Source organism: Rhinoderma darwinii, chromosome 13 (genome assembly GCF_050947455.1).
Source record: "Rhinoderma darwinii isolate aRhiDar2 chromosome 13, aRhiDar2.hap1, whole genome shotgun sequence".
NCBI classification, from domain to species: domain Eukaryota; kingdom Metazoa; phylum Chordata; class Amphibia; order Anura; family Rhinodermatidae; genus Rhinoderma; species Rhinoderma darwinii.
Window position 1 is genome coordinate 12,837,480 of NC_134699.1, and position 24,901 is coordinate 12,862,380.

General features: G+C 41.8%; 1 protein-coding gene across 10 annotated transcripts in view; it reads left to right on the forward strand.

Moving 5' to 3' along the window:
* LOC142666727 (piezo-type mechanosensitive ion channel component 2-like) overlaps positions 1–24,901 on the forward strand; it is a 224,171-nt gene that overhangs the window by 124,102 nt on the left and 75,168 nt on the right. For 8 of the 10 annotated variants that reach the window (XM_075846886.1, XM_075846883.1, XM_075846882.1 and 5 more), the window contains 9 exons: positions 2,601–2,877; positions 4,883–4,937; positions 6,264–6,351; positions 16,410–16,543; positions 16,835–16,930; positions 18,490–18,591; positions 19,976–20,018; positions 21,881–22,046; positions 23,402–23,609. In XM_075846886.1, the coding sequence (XP_075703001.1) occupies positions 16,480–16,543; positions 16,835–16,930; positions 18,490–18,591; positions 19,976–20,018; positions 21,881–22,046; positions 23,402–23,609 (679 nt within the window). In that variant the 5' untranslated portion in view covers positions 2,601–2,877; positions 4,883–4,937; positions 6,264–6,351; positions 16,410–16,479. Of the gene's footprint in view, positions 1–2,160; positions 2,286–2,600; positions 2,878–4,882; positions 4,938–6,263; positions 6,352–16,409; positions 16,544–16,834; positions 16,931–18,489; positions 18,592–19,975; positions 20,019–21,880; positions 22,047–23,401; positions 23,610–24,901 lie in introns of those variants that run through there. The other 2 variants (XM_075846889.1, XM_075846887.1) reach the window with 2 other exon arrangements.

Here is a 24,901-nt window from a genome sequence, read left to right on the forward strand (position 1 = left end):
TTCTTTTAATGGCTGATGCCAGGAGTTGGCTTCAGTTAGCTGTTATTTTTGGCAGGCAGAACTGTGTAATCTGCAGGAGTCTGACGGATCCCATTGGCTTTAACCTGTTAAAGACTACACTACATAAATTTACGGCACATTGACCTGGGCGTGCGTTCATCAGGCGCCAATCAGGTGCAAATGAAAACCCTTAAAGGGGCTCTGTCACTAGTCTTGTAATTCCCCATCTCCTAACTAATCTAATAGGCGCGCTATGATGCTGATAACTACAGTGTGAATTGGGTTCTAAACCGTTTTTAATTTTCAAGGTTATGAAAAGGTTTTTCTAAATATGCTAATGTGGCTATACTTGCCAAATGGGAGGTAACTCTTCGTTTTCTCTGTGGGCGGTGTCATATTTTCTGTATGACGCTGTCCGATCAGTCTCATACAGCCCTCCTCTTCCCAGCCCAGCGTGATCTCCGCTTCAATCGCGAGATCAAGCTGTGTTGTCACTTCAGGCCGCAGGTCTTTCAACACAGTGACCCATCACTCCTCCAGGAAGATGGTCCATACATCGCCTTCAGCCGTGACGGACGAGGCGATGGTCATACAGGACTATGTGAGTGTGCCCCTAGTGGACACATGGTCGGTAGGTGCACCCCGGCATGGCAGAGCTGCTAGGTCTTAACAGACCCAGATCTGCTCTGCCAGTGACAGGAGTCACTACAGGGGTCTGTTTTCCTGTGTAACTGGGGCTCCTATGGGTTCCCCTGTCACAGTAAAAAAAAAAACCTGCATGATGATAATAATAATTTAAAAAAAAGTATGGTTGTCCCCTATAAGTTTTTTTTTAAATCTATGTGTGTGTGTGTGTGTATATATATATATGTATATGTGTTATAAAAAGAAAAACAACATGCACGGCCTCTGCCATATTTGATTTAAAGAGAAACCCCAAAAAAAAAACATGGGTGAACACCGGCATTAGGCTTGGGCTACACGACACAGGTCGCGTTGCCATAGATCGCTGTCGGTCTGCCTGCATGTAAGTCAATGTAGTCGCTTAGCAACACACAAGTTGCTACGAGCGCTACCCAAACTTGTTTAAGTTCTTGCGACTATGGTGTCGCAGTCGATGCAATATTTGGGTCAGAAAGTGACCACATTGACTTTAATTTTCCTGCAATGCCGGGCAACACAGCGATCTTGAGCCATGCGTCTTGTGTCGCGGTTAAAGTCGCCATGTAGCCCTAGCCTTACCTTAACTACGGCTCTGTTTACATCTGTATGCCTGCTTCTCTTTATAATGGACACCCGATGGACCACATTGACTTATAATGGGGACCCTCGTGGTGTCAGTCGCTAGGACGGTAAAAATAGGGATGCATTTAGCGCTATTTTTACCGTTAAATATGAGGGACTCAGCAACGTTTAACTTCACCCTGACCAGAACATGGGGATCTAATGATATCTACACATACGTAGCTTGTATTAGTGCAGCAAAGTAAAATGTCTGATAACAGGGAGAAATAGTTTATAGTTTAGGCTTCGTTCACAGCTCCCTTAGGGTCCCGTTCCAACATTCCATTGGAGCTTTCCATCGAAACGGAACCCTGACTGACACAAACGGAAATCAAAGGTTTCCGTTTTCATCACCATTGATTTCAATGGTGACGGATCCAGTGCCACTGGTTTCCGTTTGTCTCCGTTGAGCAAGGGTTCCGTCGTTTTGACGGAATCAATAGCGTAGTGACTATGCCTGTCTCAATCCAGCCTCAGTCTAATAACCAATGTAGTTAAAATTAGGGTTTTTCCCTTCAAACCTGGTGACACAGACCCCACAAAATAATAACCCAATAAATAAACACAAACAACAGAATTTGGATAATAAAGGCCACGATGTTTATTAACGGTAACACAAAATCAATAATAATTAAAATATATAAATAACCATAAATTAAAATCCTGAAAACCAATAAAAAAAAATCTAGCTTTTAACTAATAAAAGACCAAGTCCGCCCAGCAGGGTGACAAAACCCCTCTAAGAAACATCACGTCATGAAGAAATTTTGACATACGGCTGCTTGACCACGAAGAAAACCCCGTCATTTATAGCTCAGATTCCCGCCTTTTGGATTCAAATGACCAATCAGCTGCTTCTGGGGGAAGATCTGCCTGGAAATGCAGAGAGCATAGCTGACCTTGTCCAATCAGCTGTTCACCAGGACACATCTGCCTGGAGATAGCAACTTCTGGAAACCGCTCGTACCACCTGTACAGCTTACATAGGGGACGTCAGTAAGGTAAGTACGGGGGGAGAGAAATACACAAAACCATACAAAATATAAGTCCTAAATACCATGAAATCACATTTTTGGGTTTCGTGCGACCATGTGTCCCCCAAGAAATAGCTCGGGGGGTCCCTGTCATACTTGCTTCACAGCTGTAACTACAACAAACTCACATGCTGATCATTATTATTATTATTAGCATTATTATTATCATTAGAATTATTACTATTATTACTATTATTATATCTCATTTGTGTATAACTTGTTTTTTCTCCTCATAACATCGCCCCTTCTTGTCAATTCTTCTTCAACCTCTGGTAACACAAGACTCTGGACGCCACCTCAGGTGTTTCCCGCCTCTTTTGCAGCGCCGCGGTGCATTGTGGGAAGAAGGAGCCTGGAGCCACTGCTGACAGGAAGATGCCAGGAACGAGCCGCTGAGGAAAGAACAGTACACTATTGTAAACTGCTCATCTCCTCCTCTCGGGCAGCCATAGTTGTGATTTATGTGACTGGAGATTATTCCTGCAAGTCCGTGGTACATAGAAGTGACGGATAAGGTCGTGTTTGTGGCACAGACGGAGCTTGGAGTAAATGACGCTAGGTATACGGCTGCCATTGATTTTGCCATGCTCTGCTTGTATTTTTATTTTATTTTTAATTACTTTTTTAAGGTGAGGGTCACAATGTTGTAAAGTGGATATAAAGCTACGTTTTCTGTCAGCCCAAATGTACATGGTGGAAGTGTTTTACTAAAGAGACATGGGGCAGATTTATGAGACTGTCTAAAAGAAAAGCTGTCATTGTTTCCCATAGCAACCAGCTGTGAGTGGTTGCTATGGACGACAAAGACCGTTTCATATATCTGTTTCATAGCGCGCCAGTGTTACCCCGGTGCGGAGTGCCACATTATTCAGTATGGCGCACGCCCTGCTGAAGAGTCCGGCGTAAAAACCGGCACCTGATCGCACGTGTCTTTTTTTAAAACGACTCGCTTGGCGCCACTTTGAAGCCCCACCCTTTTTTCTACTATGGGCGACATATGCCACTGTATATCAATGTCGCAGCCTTCTGTCAGACTACCTCCGACGAAAGGCAATGACGAAGTGTGAACAGAGCCTTTTTTGGCATCGAACAAGTCCATCATTGTATAACCTTATCAGGGAGGAACAAAAAGTGCTGCAACTTTCCAAATTGGAGTAAAATCTAGCCCAAGAATCTACGCATTTTACAACCACATGAAACTGGCCCGAGGCTGATTTCAGATGGCGGCAATACTGCCTCATTTAGGCTGTGTTCACACATGGCGTAAAAGTACACAGCGTATCTGCCCTGGGCGCCGCAAGGAGAACTTGTGTCCGCTGCGGAGAACTCTTACATAGCAACGCGTCCCTCTTATGTCCTGCAGGCCGGCCTCCTAAGATGACGTTTCATCCCATGTGACAGGTGCAGCCTATGATTGGCTGCAGCGGCCACATGGGATAAAATGTCATCCCAGGAGGCCGGCCTGGTCGAAGAAGCACAGTATTCTGGGTAAGTATATGATTTTATTTTTTTTCCTGAATTGCGTCTCTTGCTGTGAAATCGCTGCCTTTGTGATGCAAAGAAACGCAACATCTGCTATTTGTTGTGGGTTTTACCGGCAACACAAAAGCAGCGCTTACACAAATACAATTGACATGCTGCACATTAAACATTTCTGAGCAGTTTTTCCGCTTATCATTTACTCAGCGTGAGGATGAGAGTAGTTCAAATCTCATCCACTCTTCTTCTATTGTATTATGCTGCATATTTTCTGAAACAAAACTCGTTGCGGAAAATCTGTAGTATTTATGCTACGTGTGAACTTACCCTTAATGTCTGTTAGGGGGCGCTCTCTCACTGCAGCGGCCACATGGGAACAAAACCGCATGTAGGTTAGGTTTCCCTTGCATGCGGCTGCCACAGCGTGACAACGCACCCTAGACACCCCTGCAAGCCCTAGACCCCCCCTTCCCTACTGTTCTACTTAAAGGGGTATTCCGATCTTAGACATTTATGGCATATCCCCAGGATATGCCATAAATTTCTGATAAATGCTGGTCCCAGCTCTGGGACCCATACCTATATCAAGAATAGGGATTACCAGACCCCCGTCCCGCCCTCGACTGCCAATTCCAGGAGGGGACTAACAGAAGTGTGGCTCTCTCCATTATGTTCTATGGGAGCTATGGAAGCGGAGCAATGATTGATATGTAATGGGAGTGGGGAATGATCGATAATACGACCGTTTGTCTCCTTACATTTGTTTACAGCACATCCCCTCTTTACATGGGGGAGATGTTCTGCCGCCAAGTGACTATTTTTGAGGCCGCGTAAAAGATCTGATTGGTTGACAAACAGGCATGTTGGCTGATCGCTGCCCTTTTTACACAGGGTAATGGCTGGGAACAAGTGTTTGTACGAGCACTCGTTCACCCGATCATTGGCCTGTGTGAACATGACTCCAGGATCAGACAGCGCAGAGGTTTGTTTGTAGTATGTCACAATGGAGACATATAGGTCTGCACAGGAGCTGTATGCACAAAATGATAGGAGATTGTTAATCAATACTTCATTATTTATTGTAGATTTACTGGAGCAATAAAAAAATGGTTACATCGGTGTATTCAGTGACAACCAAGAGTAAGTTCAAACGAGTCCAAAATTGACATTAGACATTTTTACATTTACATTTTTTTTAGCCAAACACAGGAGTGGACACAAAAGTAAGGAGATTCCTTCGTTTTTTCTTTATACTTTTCCTTCCTTGTGGATCCACTTCTGGTTTTGGATAAAAAAGCTGGGCCAAAAAGTGTACCAAACTGCATGTGTTATCCTGGCCAAAATCAGTACTGATTGTTTTAGTAACATAACGATAATTGCTTTTCTAGTCGTGGGAATAACTGCTGATCACTGGGGGTTTCGGCACAGGGATCCCCCGACATTAAGCTTGCCATCGGGGAGCTGCACATTAAAGGCTATGTAAACCTTTGAAAGGCATTATTATTTTTTTTTTATATTCCGTTTATTTATCAGTGTGTCTGGTGCAACTTTATAAATAGTTTTTCTTGACATACAGCTGCTTTGTTTCCTGCATACAGAGCAGCTGTATCTTTCGTTATGATCTGAATCCGTCAGTCTTGCGGGACTGATGGGTTCAGTGTCAGTGGGTCCTGCGTGTCTCTGACGCGCAGGATCTAAAAGTAATCTATCACATCTAAATTATGAGCTTAGATTTGATAGATTACAGGAGGATCCTGCGTGGACCCGCTTTCACTGAACGCGTCAGTCCCGTAGACCTTACAGGAACAGGAATTGGGGAACGATACAGCTGCTCTGTATAGAGAATACAGAGCAGCTGTATCTCAAAAAGTAAAGATAATTTTTAATAAAAACTATATGTAAAGTTACACCTATCACACTGATTGTCCTTTTTATTAAAATAGTTTAAAAAAAATATGCCCTTTAAAGGTTTATGTACCACCGCACACGATATATATGTTCAAGCAAATATATATTAAGGCTGGTACTACATAGCGATGAAAAGTTGCAGTAAATTGCAGTAGTGATGCAACTAGAATTATTCTTAATGGGGAAAAAAAGTTGCCAGTCGTTTTTTTCGAGTGTTTGCAAACATTTCGAAAGTGTTTTGCTACACTTTACCGCAATTTTTTGTTGTTATGTACTCCGAGCCTGGTCTCCCCTTTATAAAAGCATCCATATTTTATAAATCTATTAGCCGTTCATAAGCTGAATACATATAGTTAACTTGTTAGCTGACTGATATACGGGATGCTATGAGATGGAATAATCAGTAATATGACATTTGCATTACTTACAGTAAGCCAGCTTTTCCCATCAGTCCCAATGGAGTGTAAATAAGAGATATTCAATATACAATAATCGTAACAGGGGACGTCTTTTCCCATCGATCTGTAAAGTTATCTTGACATTTTTTATCTGTTTCAGAGCTACAAGTATCAACATAAACACAGGAAGAGATATTGGCCTTATACCGAAAGATATGAGGAATATGTTGGACATGAGACCACTTAGGGTATGTTCACATTAAGCAGTTTCTTTACAAAAGCGGTCACTTATTACATAGTCGTGATATGGACTGGAAAACGTACGTTTATTAGTTTCAGACGGTCATAATGCGGTTGTATTACCCAGACCTCCTGAGGTTTTACTGAACCAAACTTAGATCACCTCTGGGACCCCCGATCCTGTGAATAAAGGGGCCGCAGCGCCAATTAAGCGCTGCGTCCGCTTCACTGTTTTTTCCCTGCATAGTGAATAGTGCTGACTAAAGATCCCTCTATAGCGGAGTGGCTGAGAGTGCTCCTGTGCAGGGAACATTTAGGGCTCGTCCACACTTAGCAGAATTGCTGCGTATTTTCCGTCCGGAATTTCGGACCCAAAATACGCAGAATCCAGTAGCAGCAAAGTGGGTGAGATTTAACAAATATCATCCACACGCTGCGTAAATAATAAGCAGAAATTGACCTGCGGTGCGTATTTTTCGTACCGCAGCAGGTCAATTCCTGCTGCGGAAAATGGACTGAATTGCTGCGTTTTTCAGGGGAAATGCCACCATCTCCCAGCATTGTGAAAAATACGCACCATTTTCTGCAGTAAAAACCGCAGGAAATGGTTCGTTTTTACCACAGCGTAATATCTGCTACTTTCAACTGAATTGCTGCAGAAATTTTGTGCAGCAATTCCGTTACGTGTGGACAAGCCCTTAGAAGGGGACGCAGCTCTCAATCAGTGCTGCGTCCCCTTCATTCTCACAATATAAAGTGATCGCATATAAGATGTGAATAACCCTTTATTGTGCAAACTGTTTTGCAGCTAAACAGCAGTATTACCCGCAAAACCATGCGGCCATTAAATCAAATTGAAAACCGCGCCAATTTGCAGTAAAGGAACATGTTGGCGCTGATTTCGGACTCTATGTGTGAAGTCACCCCTACATGCTTTTAATTATATGACTTTTTATTCCAAATTCAGAATTCTGCTGTGACTTGTGGGGCCTTAGATGACAGTAATAAGCTCATGCGATCATAATATAAGATAATATAGGATCATGTGAATGTTTGCAGGTAAACCACATACAGATTTCAGGAAGGAAATGGCAGAATATGACTACTTCAGTTTGGGTGTGAATGGAGAAGAAAAAAAAAGACCATATAGCTCAAAGTCATTCATCTGTTGTGTTGAAATTAAGGCTGGGTTCACATTGTGTTTTTGTTGCGTCTTTAACATGAGTTTTTTTGTTTTGGTTAATGAACTCCCAATGAAAGACATGTACTAAAAAACGCACGTTAAAAACACTAAAAAAAACAAAAAACGCCAAGGGTGAACCCAGCCTTTATAACTGTGAAAGTTATGTAAAACGTCTTTGGAAAAAAATAAAAAATGACTAGAGGGGCTGTCTAAGGGTAAGTTCACACGACAGCGTCCGTAACGGCTGAAATTACGGGGATGTTTCCGCCTGAAAACATCCCCGTAATTTCAGCCGTACCGGCATGTGCAGGCGCTTGAACGCCGCGTCCATTACGGACGTAATTGGCGCTGCTATTCATTGGAGTCAATGAATAACGGCTCCAATTACGGCCAAAGAAGTGACAGGTCACTTCTTTGACGCGGGCGTCTATTTACGCGACGTCATTTGACAGCGGCGCGTAAATACACGCCTCGTGTGAACAGACAAACGTCAGCCCATTGCTTTCAATGGGCAGATGTTTGTCAACGCTATCGAGGCGCTATTTTCGGACGTAATTCGGGGCAAAAACGCCCGAATTACGTCCGTAATTAGTGCGTGTGAACATACCCTAAGAGTTAAGAAGTTTTTTAACATTCCCCTCTCACCCCCAAAAAATCCCCCAAAAAACAAGCACCTCGTTAAAAAATGATGGTTGTGATCAGTGTTCTGCACTCTTTTTTTTTTTATTATGTGACTTCGGCGACTAATCACGGCCGGCCACAGTAAGGGCATGTTCAGACGTGGCGGACAATTTCCGTTGCGGATTTTGCTGATGAATATTAAACATGCAGATTTTGTTGCGGGTTTAGCAAGGGATTTCCCGCAGGTTTCAGCCTATACATTGAAAAGGCTGAAATCTGCTGCTTCTTCGCAACACGAAAATTAGAAAATCCACCGTATTCTCTGCTTAACATGCGAGCTAAGCTGTTTCTGTAACTACCTTTCAGTTCTATGGGACTTACGGAAACAGCCTAGCTCAGCGAACTATCCTGTTTTTGTAATTTATGGTTGGAAATCACATGCGTCAGCCACAACACAGAGAGGTAGTTAAGGGGGCCCCGTTCTAGAGATAGGTGCAGGTCCCTGAGGTGGGACCCACATTTATGACATATTCTGTGGATATGTCATATAAATGTCCCTGATGGGAAAACCACTTTAATGTTTCAAACGGGTTTTATGCAGAAGTGCCATTTGTAGGGACTGAATACTGACATTTCCTACCACTATTTTCTATATAGGAGCTTCAGAGGTTCTCCAAGACTAGTCTATATCTTAGTTACAGTGTTCTGATCAATGTAATATTATTCATTTTCATTTAACGGCCTTCCTAAAATATAACTTCAGTGGCCTTAATGTATAGGTTATTTTTCACATCTCGCTCTTGACATTTTGAGAAGTATCTCACATTAACATAATGCAGTGTCATCACATCCAGCCTGCTGCCGGCTCACATTAAACATTACACACACTTATATATTGTGCAATAAAATGGCCTCATTACTCCACCTGTCATCTACGATGATGAGAAAGACTTGAGTTTCCTTTCCATTTTAAAATCTGCTGTATCTGGTAGCTTGTCAATTATATCTAGACATCCCATTGCTGATCATCGGCAGTTTCTACTCTGCTGATTACATTTGTCCAGGGTCTGTTATTACAGCTATACAGACATCTGGAGCCAGCAAAGAAATGTTCACTTAAAGCATTTTCCAATGCATTATATCAAAATATTAAATCCTATACCTTCAAGTTTATTCCACTAGATACCTCGCAGTGACTGTTCTCCATAGATCAAAAAGATGAAGGATTACCAGTAAGTTCTACTGCAGATCATCAACTAGAAACGTGTTTGCAGCGTCGGCCGTCTGCTCTTCCTAGCATATAATTGTTGGTTTCTCTTGGGGATGCTGGTAATGAAATTGATAATGAAATGGTCTATGTGTCCACAGCATTGTCAGGAGTGGTAGCGATGCGGTAGCTACCGAAGGTGCGATGTAGCAGCTATATTGCTCCGTCACTGAACCTTGTGGATTTGAGTTTTAAAAAATTTTGCGGGTGAAAAAGTTGACTTTTTTGTTTAAATTTTGCATCTTGATGGTACATCCAGAGTATATCTTCATGCAAATCATCTCTCTGCATTTTAGAAACCACTTAAAGGGACTCTGTCACCACTTTATTAATTCCTTATCTCATAACTAATCTTGTAGGTGCTATGGTGCTGATAACTACAGTGTGATTGTTTTTCCAAAACTTTTATTATTTTAAAAGTTATGAGCGTTTTTCTATATATGCTAATGTGGCTCTAATAGCCAAATGGGAGGGGACTCATTTACATATTTAGAAAAAAAAGCTCATAACTTTTAAAATAATAAACTTTTTGGGACATAATTTTCACTAGTATTATCAGTGTGACAGCGCCTATTAGATTAGCTATGAGATAGGGCATTACTAAACTAGTGACAGATCCTCTTTAAAGATACACTCGGGTAAAAGAAAGGAATAGGCATTTCCCGTTGGGATTTATTAGGAGTCCATCGCACTCCCTGGTGATGAATTTTTGCAAACGCTCTGCCTGTCCTGGAAGACCCAGCATTGAAACGAAGCGTTCTGCAGAATCATTGACGATGTGTCACCAGCTTTTTTACCACCACGATTTCTCCTCGTTGTGACTGCCATGCCTACAGCGGGACAGAGGACAGAGGATAAATATATTTTTACTGCTATGATTTACCAGAAGACACATGAAGAGATGGAGACTGACAGGAGAGCGTTTCTGTTTCATATAATAAAGATTTGTTTGTTAATTTGATGTCAGTTTTGACTGTATTTATTACCTTTTTTATCTTTAAAATTGGACCGAACACTTAGGGTATGTACACACATAGCGTAAATACTGCAAGATTTCGCAGCAGTAGCAGCAAAGTGGATGAGAAAACAAATCTCATCCATGCGCTGCGTAAATAGTGAGCGGAAGAACCGCTCAGAAATTGTCATGAGTTTTATTCAGCATGTCAATTGTATTTGCGTAATGGCTGCTTATTTGTTGCGGGTTTTCTCCATTGAATTCAGAGGGGAGGTAAAACCCACAACACAAAGCAGTTGCTGTGGTTATTGCGGCGGAATCGCGTTGATTCCGCCGCAAAAATACAACTCCGAAAAAAAACAAAAAACTTATACTCACCCAGAAGTCTGTGTTCTTCCTCCAGGCTTGCCTCCTGGGATGATGTTTCATCCCACGTGACTGCCGCTGCAGCCAATCACAGGCTGCAGCGGTCTCCTGGGATGAAACGTCATCCCAGGAGGCTGGCGTGCTAGCAGGCCAGCTAAATGCTCAGCGGTTTTCTGCAGCGGACATTCCAGGCAAAAAACTGCACCACAGTTTTTGGTGCGGTTTTTCGGCCAGAATTCCCTGTGGCCACTAGGGCGGATACCAGGGCCCGGTACCAAATTATCCGCAGCTCGGTATTGGTCCGCGGCCCGGTGGTTGGGATCACTGGGTTAATACACCTTAAAAACCTGTAAAAACATGCAGCCAATATTGCGGCAATTTGCAGTAAAATGTGCGCAGGTTTTGCTGCTTAGCTCATTACCCCGACGTGTGAGCCCAGCCTGAGTCAGGTGCAAGCATGGATCTCTTTTCTTGTATCCCGCTGATTCCTATTTATATCAATTGTAATAGGTTCCTTGTAAGGTTGGATTCACACATGACATATTTTTACGCATTTAAAAAATCTGCATGTGTTGCATGCAGAAACGCGGCGGACTTGCCATTGATTTCACACGGTGACATTCGCGGGAAATCTACATGTATCACAGCCGGACTTTGCAACAGATTTACTGTGGCCAAATATGCGGTGTAAAAATACGCCATGTGTGAATCCGACCCTATGTTTAAAGTGTAACTAGTTTAAAAACAGTCTGCAACCGAAAATGGAGCGCGATCACAGCCCAATGTGCAGGACGCTCAGCTGAGCACTTCTGGACCTTTGGTTCAGCGATGATGTGGGTCTCATCACCCGGACCCCCACCAATCAAAACTTCTGTTTCATCTCTATGACAAATCAAAAGTTTTTTAAAACTACGGTTACTTTTTAAGTTGCAAATCAGTCTAGTTAGGTGGAAGCGGAGGGCCTATGTGCCCCCTCTGTGACTCTGTCTGACCAAGACGACTCAGGCAGCCAGAATTTGGTTCTACAGAGGACGTGGAGCTGTGTATCCGACCCCTATGAAGATGTATAAAATGAATCCATACATCATTTGGGACATTTATTTGAAGTGTATTGAAATACAGAATCCCATTACTGTAAAGAAATGGCAGTCACAATAGAGCCAAAGTGGACAGTTCATCCGTAATCCCCATCTGCGGCTTTCCAGAAGACCATGTGTTACTTCGGATCCATCTAGAATCTGACTTATAACCAATTGTGTAAATGGATTTTGGAAAGTCAAAACTGTCTGAGCATTAGGCCCTGTTCACACAGAATTTTTTTGTATTGCAGGCAGAAAAATCTGCGAATTTTGAGGCAGATTTTGAAATGTCTGTTTTTTTCGCAGCGTTTTTTGCAAGCGGCCAAAAAGTGCAGCGAAAAACGCTTTCTCTGCCTCTGATTGATTTCAACGGGAGGTCAGAGGTTTAACCGGGGCATGACACTTTTGTTTACCGCGAGCGGCATCTTTTGGCCGTAGCACAAAAAAGCAGGCAGGTCAAAAATTGCAGCGAAAAACGCCACCACGTCAAGAAAGCTGTTTTTTGTTTTTTTATACCGCAAGCCTCCGCTTCTCATTGAAATCAAAGGGAGGCAGTTTCGGCTATTTTTTGGCGCTGTTTCCGTGTCAAAATCAGCATAAAATAACTCTGTGTGAACTGGGCCTTAGATGTCAGTGTTTATAAGAGAACCTGGTGGTGCAGGTTGTCACGCGGTAGACTTACGCTTGTTGTACTTCTCATCTTCAGTGAATGTTTTATTATTTAAATGTTATTTAGAAGCACTTTGAGGTCAGTATAATCCCTGGCACAGAGTCCTCCTCTCCGAGGTGTGAGCAAAGTGTGCAGATAAGGATTACCCTTCCATTTTCTATGCAGCCGAATGATGCACAGACCGCAATGGACATCACCCGTTTTGCGCATTTGAATGGCTTGACCATAAAGCAGGTAACGGCTGCTGTTATTCTTCTCTGCATGGCTCAGTAACAACCATATATTTATATGCGCCATATCTGTCTTTTGCTATTTCTTTATGTCGTATTTAAATGAAGCGGATGAAGAATCAATTATTGGCTAATGGCACAATGTCCGCTTTGGCTTTCCAGTCTGTAAAGAACGTATTAACTCTTTAATGACCGCAGACTGTCGTGACGGCGATCGCTGCAGGTTCTAATTCTGCAGTGATGTCTTTTGGCGTCGCTGCTTAAAGGCTATGGACACCTTTGCAGCATATTTTGGTCTCATGGCACTACATGTATTATGTGAAAAAAAATTGTAAGGCCTTGTTCACACGGCAGAGTGCTTTTTAAAGTACAGGCGTTTTTTGATGCAATTTATTTTTTTTTGTGCTTGATTTTTTAGCGCATAATTAGGGTATGTTCACACGCAATATCAAGAGCGGCTGTACAATACGGAGCTGCTTTCAAGGGAAAACAGCCTCTGATTTTCAGCCGTTTTTAAAGCATCAAACGTTTTTGATGCGTTTTTTGGAGCCGTTTTTGGAGCTGTTTTTCTATTGACACAATGAATAACGGCTCCAAAAAACGCCCCGTGTGAACGAAGTCTAGTTTTTCCCTTTGAAATCAATGGGCAGATGTTTGGAGCCATTCAGCGTCTGTTTTTTCAGGCATTTTTCGAGGCATTTACGCCCTGAAAAGCACCTGAAAACACTGCGTGTGAACATAGCCTTAGGACTCCTATAGACAATAGGATTTAGGCGCGTTTTACGTACCAGGAATTGACCTGATGCTGCTTTTTTTACACAACACATTTTTTTAAACACAATGCGTTTAAAGTAAAACATGTAAAATTCACTCCGTGTGAACAAGGCCTTATTGGTATTATGTACATTGCAAGCTGCTCGATGCCATTCAGTGTCTATCACGACAGCCGGGCTCTTCTGAACTCTCATCTAAGGCCATATCTGATATTTGCTTCCTTTTTTTCACATAATACATGTAATACAATAAATAATTAAAAAATTCTTTAAAGGTGTCCATAGCTTTTAACCCCTTCCCTCCGCAGCCATTTTCCTCTATTTTTCTGGGGGTCAATACGATTATTGTGATACCAGATTTCTATAGGTTTTTTTTTATGTTTTTCTTCTCTTACAAGAAAAAAAACTGATTGTAAAAAATAAAATTTGTGTTTTGGCGCCATATTTTTTTCTGTATATTGAGCGGGGTAAGGGCTAATATTTGCGCGGGGAGCTATAGCTTCTATTGGTACCATTTTAGGGTACATGAGACTTTTTTTTGTGCATTGTTTACTCCATTTGTTTGTGGCCGCTGACGTGACCTGGCGATTCTGCCGTTCTTAATTTTTTTTTAACTAGTTGTGATTTTTTTTTTTTACATTGCGCTTAATGGAAAATGGGAAAAGGTTTTTTTTTTTTTACTTTTAACAATTTAATTTTTTTCTGTATTAAAAAAACTTTATTTAACTGCATTTAACTTTTTTTTTTACTAGTCCCCCTAGGGGACTTGTATGATATACTACAATACGATTGTAGTGTATTGTATCGTTATACTGGCAGAGCTTCAGAAAAGTAGGCAGAACTGGGGGCCTTCAGTAGGCCCCCAGGATGCCATGACAACCATCGGCACCCCACGATTGCCCCCTGTTTCTAAAGGCTTAGATGCCGTGGTTGCTTTTGACCACGGCATCTAAGGGGTTAAAAGAGTGAGATCCCGCTTGTTAAATTGAAATGTCAGCTGTTACACAAAGCCAACATGCTAGTACTGTGGAGTGGGTTTAGCCCGTGAGCCCGCTAAATACTCCCCCATCCAACCTCCGCCGTGTATATATATATATGTATGGCGGACGTCAGAAAGGGGTTAGTTGGGAAGTGAAAATGTTTTCTTAGCAGCAAGTGAAGTAAAACAAAAAAGCAGTACTTATCCTTTCTCCCGGGGGTCCAGCGATGTTGCTCCAACAGCAGTCCCGGTGGTTGTTTACATGCACGTAGCTTGTGACCGCTGCAGCCAATCAGAGGGATCAGTGGGGCTCCTCGGCCATATGTTTTTCTGGCACTATGCTAGAAATATGATTCGTCACCAGAGAGACTCGCTGAGCCCTCTGATTTGCTTCAACGCTGGATCATCGCCGGGGCAAGGATAGGTAAGTATTATTTTTTTGTTTTTATTTATTTTATTTGCAGCCCCTAAGAAAAAAGTTTTACTTCCCGGATAACCCCTTAAGGCTCCCACGTAGCATAAACGCTGCGGAATTTTCACAATGGAATTCTGTGCGGAAATGCCACAGCATTTATTGTAGCAGCAAAGTGGATGAGATTTAGAAAATCTCATGCCCACGATGTGGAAAAAAACGCAGCGTAAATGTTAATAAATTGGCCTGCGGTGCGAAACTAAAATCCGCAGCATGTCAATTTATGCTGCGTTTTTGTTGATTTTCTGTTGCGGGTTTTCCCCTTTGAATTCAATGGGGATGCATATCCTGCTACAGAAAACGAAGTGTTGCGACTTTTGCTAGGATTACGGCACAAAATTCGCAACTACGGAAAAAAACCATACTTACCCAGAAGTCAGTGTTTCTTCGTCCAGTCCGGCCTCCTGGGATGATGTTGCATCCATGTGACCGCTGCAGCCAATCACAGGCTGCAGCGGTCACATTGGCTGCAGCGTCCTCCAGGGAGGTCAGGCCGGACTGCACATGAGGGACCTTTCGCCATAACAAGCCTAGGTAAGTATGAGAGTTTTTTTTACCGCTGCTGTCCGCAGCGGAAAATCGATACGAAAAAACGAACCGATTTTTCAGACGGAATGTACTGCGGTTTCCAGGTCAGACACGCTGCGTGATTTTTATGTAGCGTATCCGACCCGTGGGAACCAGGCCTTAAACTTCTGCTCCTGCGATCTAGCAGGTGCGGGACGGGTGCCCGGCTGTCGGAGACAACGTATTACAGTAGCAGCAAAGTGGATGAGATTTGATCAAATCTTTTCCATACGCTGCGGAAAAATCTGCAGAAAACAAGTGCGCAAATTGACCTACGGAGCACAATTTCAATCTGCAGCGTTCAAAATTTATTTTACTTTACCGCACAGAAATGTCACAGCATTTCTGTCTCCTGTACCCAGACATGTAGCTGATTGGTTGCGGATAAACTCCTCCGAACAGCCACTTGCCTTTAAAATAATTTCTTTATGGGAACAAAAACATTCAAGCCACTTGCAGGATATTGCTTTGTAATTCTGTCCCAATAATCGTTAGCCCTTATCCAAGTCAATGAGCAGAGTCTTATTTAAAATGAAAAGCATTTTTTTTTTTTTTGCGGAGTTGACTTTGCGTTCTCCTGACCTAAGCATTGTCCGAAGACTCAAATCTATATACAGTTTCCCACTGTGAACGGCTTGTTTGTATACAGCCTGGAGAAGGTGAGGAGTCAGATTTAATAGCAGTATGAATTGCCCAGAGAGCAGTAAGATATGAGGGCATCGGGATCAATACGTTCCTTCCCTCTGCTCGCAGACGCCTCCCCTCCCCACACTCGGGACCTCTCACTCCCAGCTGCTCCCTGACCAGGGTGGACACTCAGGTGAGTCTGTCCTTCTCATTAACCCTTCAACTTACCAGTCAACCCTGGACCGAAAATGTAAATGCCAATCTACTACTTTCCTAGGCAATGTCTACCCTATTGTGACCAGACTGCTTGGCCCTTCTTAACCCGTCTTTGCTGATTGGCATAGAGAATGGCAAATGAACTATTATGCGGGCTAGTCTTCCGTTTCCTCCTCCCTGGCTGCTTACTGGCAGGTAGGTAACAAAATTCACTTTGCCACTATGTTCTTTGACAATTTCTATTATTTTTCTCAAATTTAGACCTTAATGTTTTATATCATTTTTATTTTCTAAATGGCACGTTGTAATCTAAGAGATCTGGTACCCAGCACGTCTGTCTATCATTATTTCGTTTTTAAATGCTCAATTTCTTACTACAATGTAACGCCCACCCCGATTATATCATGGAAATATTCATCAAAAAAAGTATCTCCTGTATATTTCGTTATGTAATTATTATTATTACACTTTGTTTGCATCCTGAAGCCATTTGCATCCGTTTCAATGGATTCTCCGTCATCTACTTTGCGTACCTGATGCTGATCCCTCTTCTAGCAAAACCGACAATCACCACAATGAAAGGTAGACGTCACTGCGTGATTGTGACATTGTTTTGAATTCCTAATATCTTGTAGGAAAACATCCGAGTTCTCATTTCTAGAAGTTTGGGTTGTGTTTTTATACAGCTTTCTTTTTGTTGTGTTTGTGAATGGATTTTTGGTGATAATGGTTTTATTATTGGATATAAATAATAATATGTCCCAAGTTACAACTTCACATATTATCATTTACCATTTGTATATAGCACGGGTTGGTGACTATTTGCCGGGACTATTTCTCTGTATTTTTATAGTAATTATCACTATACCGTGCAGCTATGTCGTCCTTTTTCCATATTGTATGACGGCTCTAGTCTTGGATTATTGTTTTTTTTTTCTGTTTTGCTATACAAGTAATCTACCCAGATCGAAAAGCTGGCGACAAGTTTGCCTTCCTTTTAAACCTTGGTGCCGCAGCCATTTTTCGGTTTTTCATTTAAAGGGTAACTAAAGTTCAACAAACTTTTGACATGTCGATCAAAACTTCAAAACTGACATATCAGAAGTTTGTTGAACGTTTAGTTACCCTTTACGTTTTTTCCTCCCCGCCTTCCAATAGCCATAACTTTATTTTTCTGTCGACATAGCCGTATGCAGACTTGTTTTTTGCGGGACGAGCTGTACATATTAATAATGGCGCCATTTATTGTACTATATAATGTACTGGAAAACTTCAGAAAATTATTTGTGGGTGGAATGGGAATAATACTGCGATTCCACTATCTTTTTTGGGGTTTTGTTCACTGCGGTAAAGACGACACGTTAACTCTATTTTGCGGGTACCATTATGTCGTTTACTAAATTTATATAGTTGATTTTTATGATGTACGACTTTTGAGGAGAAAGAACTATTTGGTAAAAGAATAGAAATGTTGTGTCGTTGTATTCTGAGACCCATAACTTTGTATTAATACCATTTTGGGGTACATATGACTTGTTGATCACTTTTTATTTCATTTTATTTGGGAGGAAAGGAGCAATTCTCGCTTTTTAACTCGTAATATTTTAAATTTTTTTGTACATTATTAAAAGCTTTTTTTGGTTCCCCTAGGCTTTTGCTGTGTATTGTAATTTTTACCGGCTCCTATTAAGACCTATTATGTCATAGGTCGTTAAGGGGATACTTTTTGGGAAAAAAAACCTGTCCCATCACATCGCATGTGGTGTTTGTTTAAGGTTCTTGTTGTGTGGTAATGGTGCGAGCGAGTGAAAAGACAGTTTGGTTGTGATTTTGCAAAAGTTTCAGCACAAAGAAACACAATATGACTTCACTGTGTGATTAGACCCTTATAGGACCAGAGATGGAGCAGGCTGCATTTTGTCGGTCCTGTCATATAGCTGACCTTGACAGAATTGATGCATAAGCCTGTATTCACACACGTCTTTTTGCATAATTTTTCTGTAAAATTCTGCTGCTATCAAATTATTTTAAAGTGCAGTAAATGACAATTCTAAGAATTTCTGGATCTTTGAATACTGGATTAAAGGAATTTTACTGTTAATAATTAATGTTTTTTTTTTCATGCTTTTTTTTTCATTTAGGACACACTGGAAAATTCTTAAAGTCTATATACTATACCAGCTTCCTTCTACTCCTCGTACAGTCATCTTTCCAAATTGCATTCAATTATGTTCCCCCTGAAGGTAATATAACTGTGGGCTACAGGTGCACATTTTAGGCTTCGTTCACATCTGCGTCAGGACTCCGTTCATGGGTTCCATCGGAGCTTTCCATCAGGGGAACCCATGAACGGAACCCTGACTGAAACAAACGGAAACCATAGCTTTCCATTTGCATCACCATTGATTTCAGTTTTGTAAGGGTTCCGTCATTATCGCGGAAGCAATACCGTAGTCGACTGCGCTATTCATTCCATTAAAACGACGGAACCCTTACACTACTAAGACAAACGGAATCCATTTGCACCGGATTCGTCACCATTGAAATCTATGATTTCTGTCTGTTTCAGTCAGGGTTCCGTTCTGGGTTGCTCCGACGGAACGCCAGAACATGCAGATGTGAACGAAGCCTTAGAGGCATAATCTTTAGACTAGGTATCTACAGTGACACGACATTGTGGTAACATTTCAGGATTACTGTGATGCAACATTAATGTTTTTATATTTTAAAAAAATTGCAAAATAACACACGATGTCGGCTGTTTCAGTGTCTCCCACATAACTGCATAAGGGTATATTCACACGTTGTCGTCATATTGCCATCTTGCGCAAATCACAGCAAACAGCGTAATATGACTTTAATGCGTGAATATACTTTAAAGCATTAGTACAAGCTGCACCACCGCTCACTACAATTTCTCCTCATGATTTACAAGCTAGTGATACTAGTGATCGTTGGGATACTAACGGTGGAGACCCCAGCAATCTAACACTTATCATGGATAGGTGATAAATGTTATTAGGAAAGCCCCTTTAAAGGGATTTTCCCATCAGAGATATTTCTGACACATCTACAGGATATGTCATAAATGTCAGATAGATGAGGGTCCCACCTCTGGGACCCGCACTTCTCTAGAACGGGGGCCCCTAAACTCCATTCTAGCTTTTTGTGCTCACGCTGACTCCACGATACGATGTCCTGTGGATATGTCATAAATATCAAAAAATATTTTGGATGCAGACACGAAATAAAATTGATCACAATACTAATAACGGTCATCTGGGCAATGCAAAAACTGCCTACTATTAGTCCCCGTGCACACAACCGTTCCCGTACAGTCATCCGCATTTGCCGGCCGTGCTCCCATTATAAAGTATTGGAGCACAGACCGTAAAATCAAAAAATAGGACATGTCCTATTTTTTACGGAGCCTTTCTAGGGCCCGGACACATTCCCATAAATATACAGGATGGTGTCCATGGGCCATAGAAATGAATGGAACCGTATTTTTATCTGCAACTATGGTCCGTAATTGCAGACGAAAATTACGGTCGTGTGCACGGGGCCTTATAATGTATGGGCAATGTGTTTCCTACAATGATTCTGTTTTTGTTGCTGCCTCTTCAGATTACCTCTGGGAAGAAATCCTGAAACACTTTGGAATTATGAGGTAAGAACGATTCTGGTTTTATCAATGTGTCAAACCTATTTCAACCAAATACTAGAATTGTAGAGATACATTGTCTGCCAATCCTACTCTCCCGGTTATTTCTCTTGAGAATAGTGAGTGGATTTGCTGGCGAGTGTCAGATAACAGAGTCATAGTAGGTTGATTCTGAGATAAGATGAAGCAGTTGTAACAATGTGCAGCTCTGAAGGTGGCCGGAGACGTAAGGACTTTCTTAATGCGCCTGCGGTAAACGAGAATTGTTCATAAAAATCTCATAGCTGTAGTACTGACGATCAACAATAGACAATTCATTTTTTGTACATTTTCATCAGGCATTTAAGTCGATCATTTTTGTGTAATCGGTAAAGTGGTTTTTCAGCCAGTAATAATCGATGGCCTATCCTCAGGATAGACCATTAATCAGGGTCCAACTCCCAGGACCTGATCAGGCTGATCAGCTATTTTGCTGGGGGTGCAGCGCTTGTACGAGAGCTGCTTCCCCTTCATTTCTTCTTGCTCACTGTGAATCTTCGACACGGATGTAGCAGCAATTCACAGGTATTGCAGCTTCTTCTCCCATTGAAGTGAATGGGAAAGGCTGCAATAACTGTGGATCGCCGCTAAATGCGTGTCAAAGATTCACAGTGAGCAAGAAGAAATGAAGGAGAAGCAGCTCTCGTACAAGCGTTACACCCCCAGCAAAATAGCTGATCGGCGGTGGTCATGGGATTCGGGCCCTGACCCATCGGCTAATGATGGCCTATCCCGAGGATAGGCCATCAATTATTACTGGCTGGAAAACCCCTTTAAGGTCCTTAATTTCCTTTGTGTGTTTCATTCACATACCCAGAGTAGGAGTTAATGCATGCAGATGACTAGATCATGAGTGATACATTATATTATACATGAAATAAGACCTAAGTAATAGATGATATACCGGTACATCAATATGTGTATTCCTCTGAAAATGTTGCCTTAGCACTTTCACTGCCAGGACAATTTTCACATTTTGACATACACAAAATCATCATTTTACATTGAAAAAAAAAATATCTGCATGTCAACACCCAGGATATTGTGAAAATTCCACCAAGCTATTTATATTCATGGGCGCATTCTTGCAAATTTGCACCAAAGAATAAGGTTTTGTAAAAAATACATAAAATGCATGTTTCAGTCCCTACCTTATCCTTGAGGCCTAGGACTCTGTTTCCCCTTATCCAGAGGCACACCCCGAACCGATTCCCCGGCCCGTTTTTTCTTCTTCCTTCCCCCTACTTGCTCAACCTTGTCTTTTATTCATTTTGTGCGATTTTTGGTTACCTCCACTGTATTTGGTGTTACACTCTACCTGCCTCTGTACTATTGGCTTTAAACGATTTTATTTTACTTATTTCTCCATTGGCTACCAAAAATATTTAGTACATTGTAATAATAGGTGTGCCATTTCTCTGTCTTGTCCTTTATTGTTACAGTTGCATCTCGAGATGTTGTAAATTCACGTTTGTTGCTAGAAGTCTGGCTAAAGCAGAGCCTGAGACGCACAACACCCCCTAGAAATAAAAGTTCAAAATGTGCAGAGTTCCTACATGACACTAATGTCTACATGCATGTATCTTCACAAAATCACCAGAACGAGGGAGCTCAAAAATGTCTGCATTCCAGGGACCCTAAACTTCACCTCACAGAGTTGACCAATAACGTGACTGGGTGCAGAGGGAGATCAGATGTGAAAATTCTTATATTCTCACTTTTGTAGAAAAAAAAGCACTAAATTTATATCGCCGCCCTGGTGTCACAGGAGGTTGTACGGGGGAGAGATGACAATGAAGAATTTATCAGTTCGCTTTTCTTTCCTATAGACTCAGCAATGTCGATGCTTGGAACATAGTCCGACTGTTGGCCTCCGATATCGGCATTATGTTTTCTGGATACTTTATCCGAAGGGCCTGTAAAAAACTAGTGAAATCTGGAGCTCCCAAAATTAGTGTTCGTGTGAGCAGCGAGGAGGAAGAAGAAGAAGATGAGGTGAGCTCATCCAATTGGCTTCCATTTATACAGGATCTACGATCGATAACTTAGTGTTATTCATTTCTGCAGAAGTTCATCTGCTCTGGTTTTTCTATGCTAAGGTCATCCCTACTCAAAGACAGAGTGATAAAGGTAAATCCTTGAGGGAAAAATGTCCTCAGTGGGCACGGCTTCTGAAAACCTATCACTCCAAGAATGCAGCGCAGCAGAAAACATGATGTTATATGAGCACGGCTTAGCTGTTAGGGGCATGCTGGTCACAATAGTAACTAGTGGAAATCTGAATGTATCCTTGGGCTGTAAGACCAGCTATAACTCCGCTACAAGATGAGTAATTCAATGAAAATCTGTGAGCTTACGATTAGGGTTACTCACATTTTTAGGCCCCGTTCATTTTTGCAGCCAAAAAAAATCTGCCTCAGAATTCCTTCAGAAACTTTGAGGCAGATTTTGAACTGCCTGCGCTTTTTTTTTCTCGTCGTTTTCATTTGCACTTTTTGCCGGTGGCCGTTGATTCTAATGCAAGGGCCACTAGCAAAAAAATGCTGCAAAAAAACGCTCAGAAACGAGTGCCGCAGGTTTTTTCTGCCTCCCGTTGATTTTAATGGGAGGTCAGAGACGGAAATTGCAGCAAGAAAGAACATGCTCCTGTTGTTTTTTCAGCGAGCGGCCAAAAGCCGCTAGGGGGAAAAAACCCGCTTCTGCCTCCCATTGAAATCGATGGGGGGCGATTTCGTCCTTTTTTTGGCGCTGATTCCAACGCAGTTTCTACGTCAAAATCAGAGCCATAAAATTGTGTGAACTATGTTGGTTAGATCCATTTATAAACTAAAACCATGTTAAAAAGTGAACTTATGATTTGAGCAACCGGTGTATAGTTTTGTTCTCTTTCCTGTCAGTACTTGCGCGTCTCCACTAGATGTCAGTATAATTCTGCCTCAGCAAAGACATTATAAGGTACTAAATCCAGAAAAAGAAGAGCCGCAGCGCTACAATTCAGTAATAATTTGTTGATTTCACCAAACGTCTAACTACTTAACCGACTTACATTCCGAAAGGCTTCTTGTGAGATCAAACCGTTGCATATATTTGATATATAAAGCAACAATTCTAGAGATAGGTGCTGGCCCCAGAGGTGGGACCCGCATCTATCTGACATTTGACATATTCTGTGGATATATCATAAATGTCCCTGATGGGAAAACCCCGTTAAATGTCTTTTTAATAAATATACATCTGTGTGGTCCCAATGATGCCAGATTAAATAAAGTGTTCTGTATATTAAGCCTGTTGTGAGTGGATACTGTATGAAGTTGAGAATCATCATTTTATTTTTTTATTTTTTCCCACAGGAATCTGAGATAGAAAGTGAGACAGAAGATAGTGAGAATGAGACAGATTTTTCAACAGATGAAGACACCCTGGATAAGGACGTCAATGATCCTCGAGCAAAACTCATGGAGAAGATGACGGCCATCATCTCTGGAATGAAGATTTTGTTTGAGGCACTGTTTACGACTGCCGGAAAAGTGGTGGTCACTCTTCTACTCGGCCTGTCAGGTAGTTTTTTAATACAAAATAGCAGGCATACTTTTTTTGGTATTACATTCAAGCCCCCCATAACCCCCCCGCAGCAATTCCCTAATTTACCGTCCGCGTATAATAACAATCGCTCTGATTCCTGTCTGATAACAATGTTGAAAAATGCTAAATCTTAATATAAATGTTCCATTTTAGGTTGTGCTTCATACAAATGCCCCCTCCTTCCCGTCCAACTCCCTGATAACCCATGCGGACTTCATTAAACATTTATGGAAAATTTTATGAAAAATAATTAGTGGAATCATTTTTCCTACAGTCGGATTTTCCCGTCACTGTACAACTTGGAAATACTCCCGCTAAATGTTACTTTACATTAAGACATAACCGGGTTCCCCTAAAGTAATGAAATGGTACAGAGAATTGTCCAGGCTGGGGATGAACATGATCGGGTCACAGCGTCCGTCTGCTCTGATCTATGATAGAAAGTAGATGATAGAGATCACCTGCTGAATCAGCAATCTCCATTATCAAAAAGGAATATTTTCTTGTTAAAGACGCATTATTTCACGTTGACAAGTGGCTTCCATTGGCACAGAGACTGCTGGGATTTATTACAATCTGTGTGCAGCATTGCAAAAAATGTTGGCGAGATATATAATTTTTTTATTTTTTGGGGGTTTAGAGGGATGAATGTATAGTGTGAATAGTTAATCACGATTAATTGAACCTGTAACCTCGATTACGATTAAAGAGGGATTATTTAGGCAACACCCCTTTTTGCATGCCACGCCCCCTATTTAAATGCCACATCATTGAATTCATGTTTATCCCCTGAGCCTGTTGTATACTACTGTATGTAATATATACCCTGACACCACACAGTATAATGCCCCATAGCTGCCCCCACACAGTATAATGCCCCATAGCTGCCCCCACACAGTATAATGCCCCATAGCTGCTCTCACACAGTATAATGCCCCATAGCTGCCCCCACACAGTATAATGCCCCATAGCTGCTCCCACACAGTATAATGCCCCATAGCTGCCCCCACACAGTATAATGCCCCATAGCTGCCCCCACACAGTATAATGCCCCATAGCTGCTCCCACACAGTATAATGCCCCATAGCTGCCCCCACACAGTATAATGCCCCATAGCTGCTCCCACACAGTATAATGCCCCATAGCTGCCCCCACACAGTATAATGCCCCATAGCTGCTCTCACACAGTATAATGCCCCATAGCTGCCCCCACACAGTACAATGCCCCATAGCTGCTCCCACACAGTATAATGCCCCCATAACTGTCT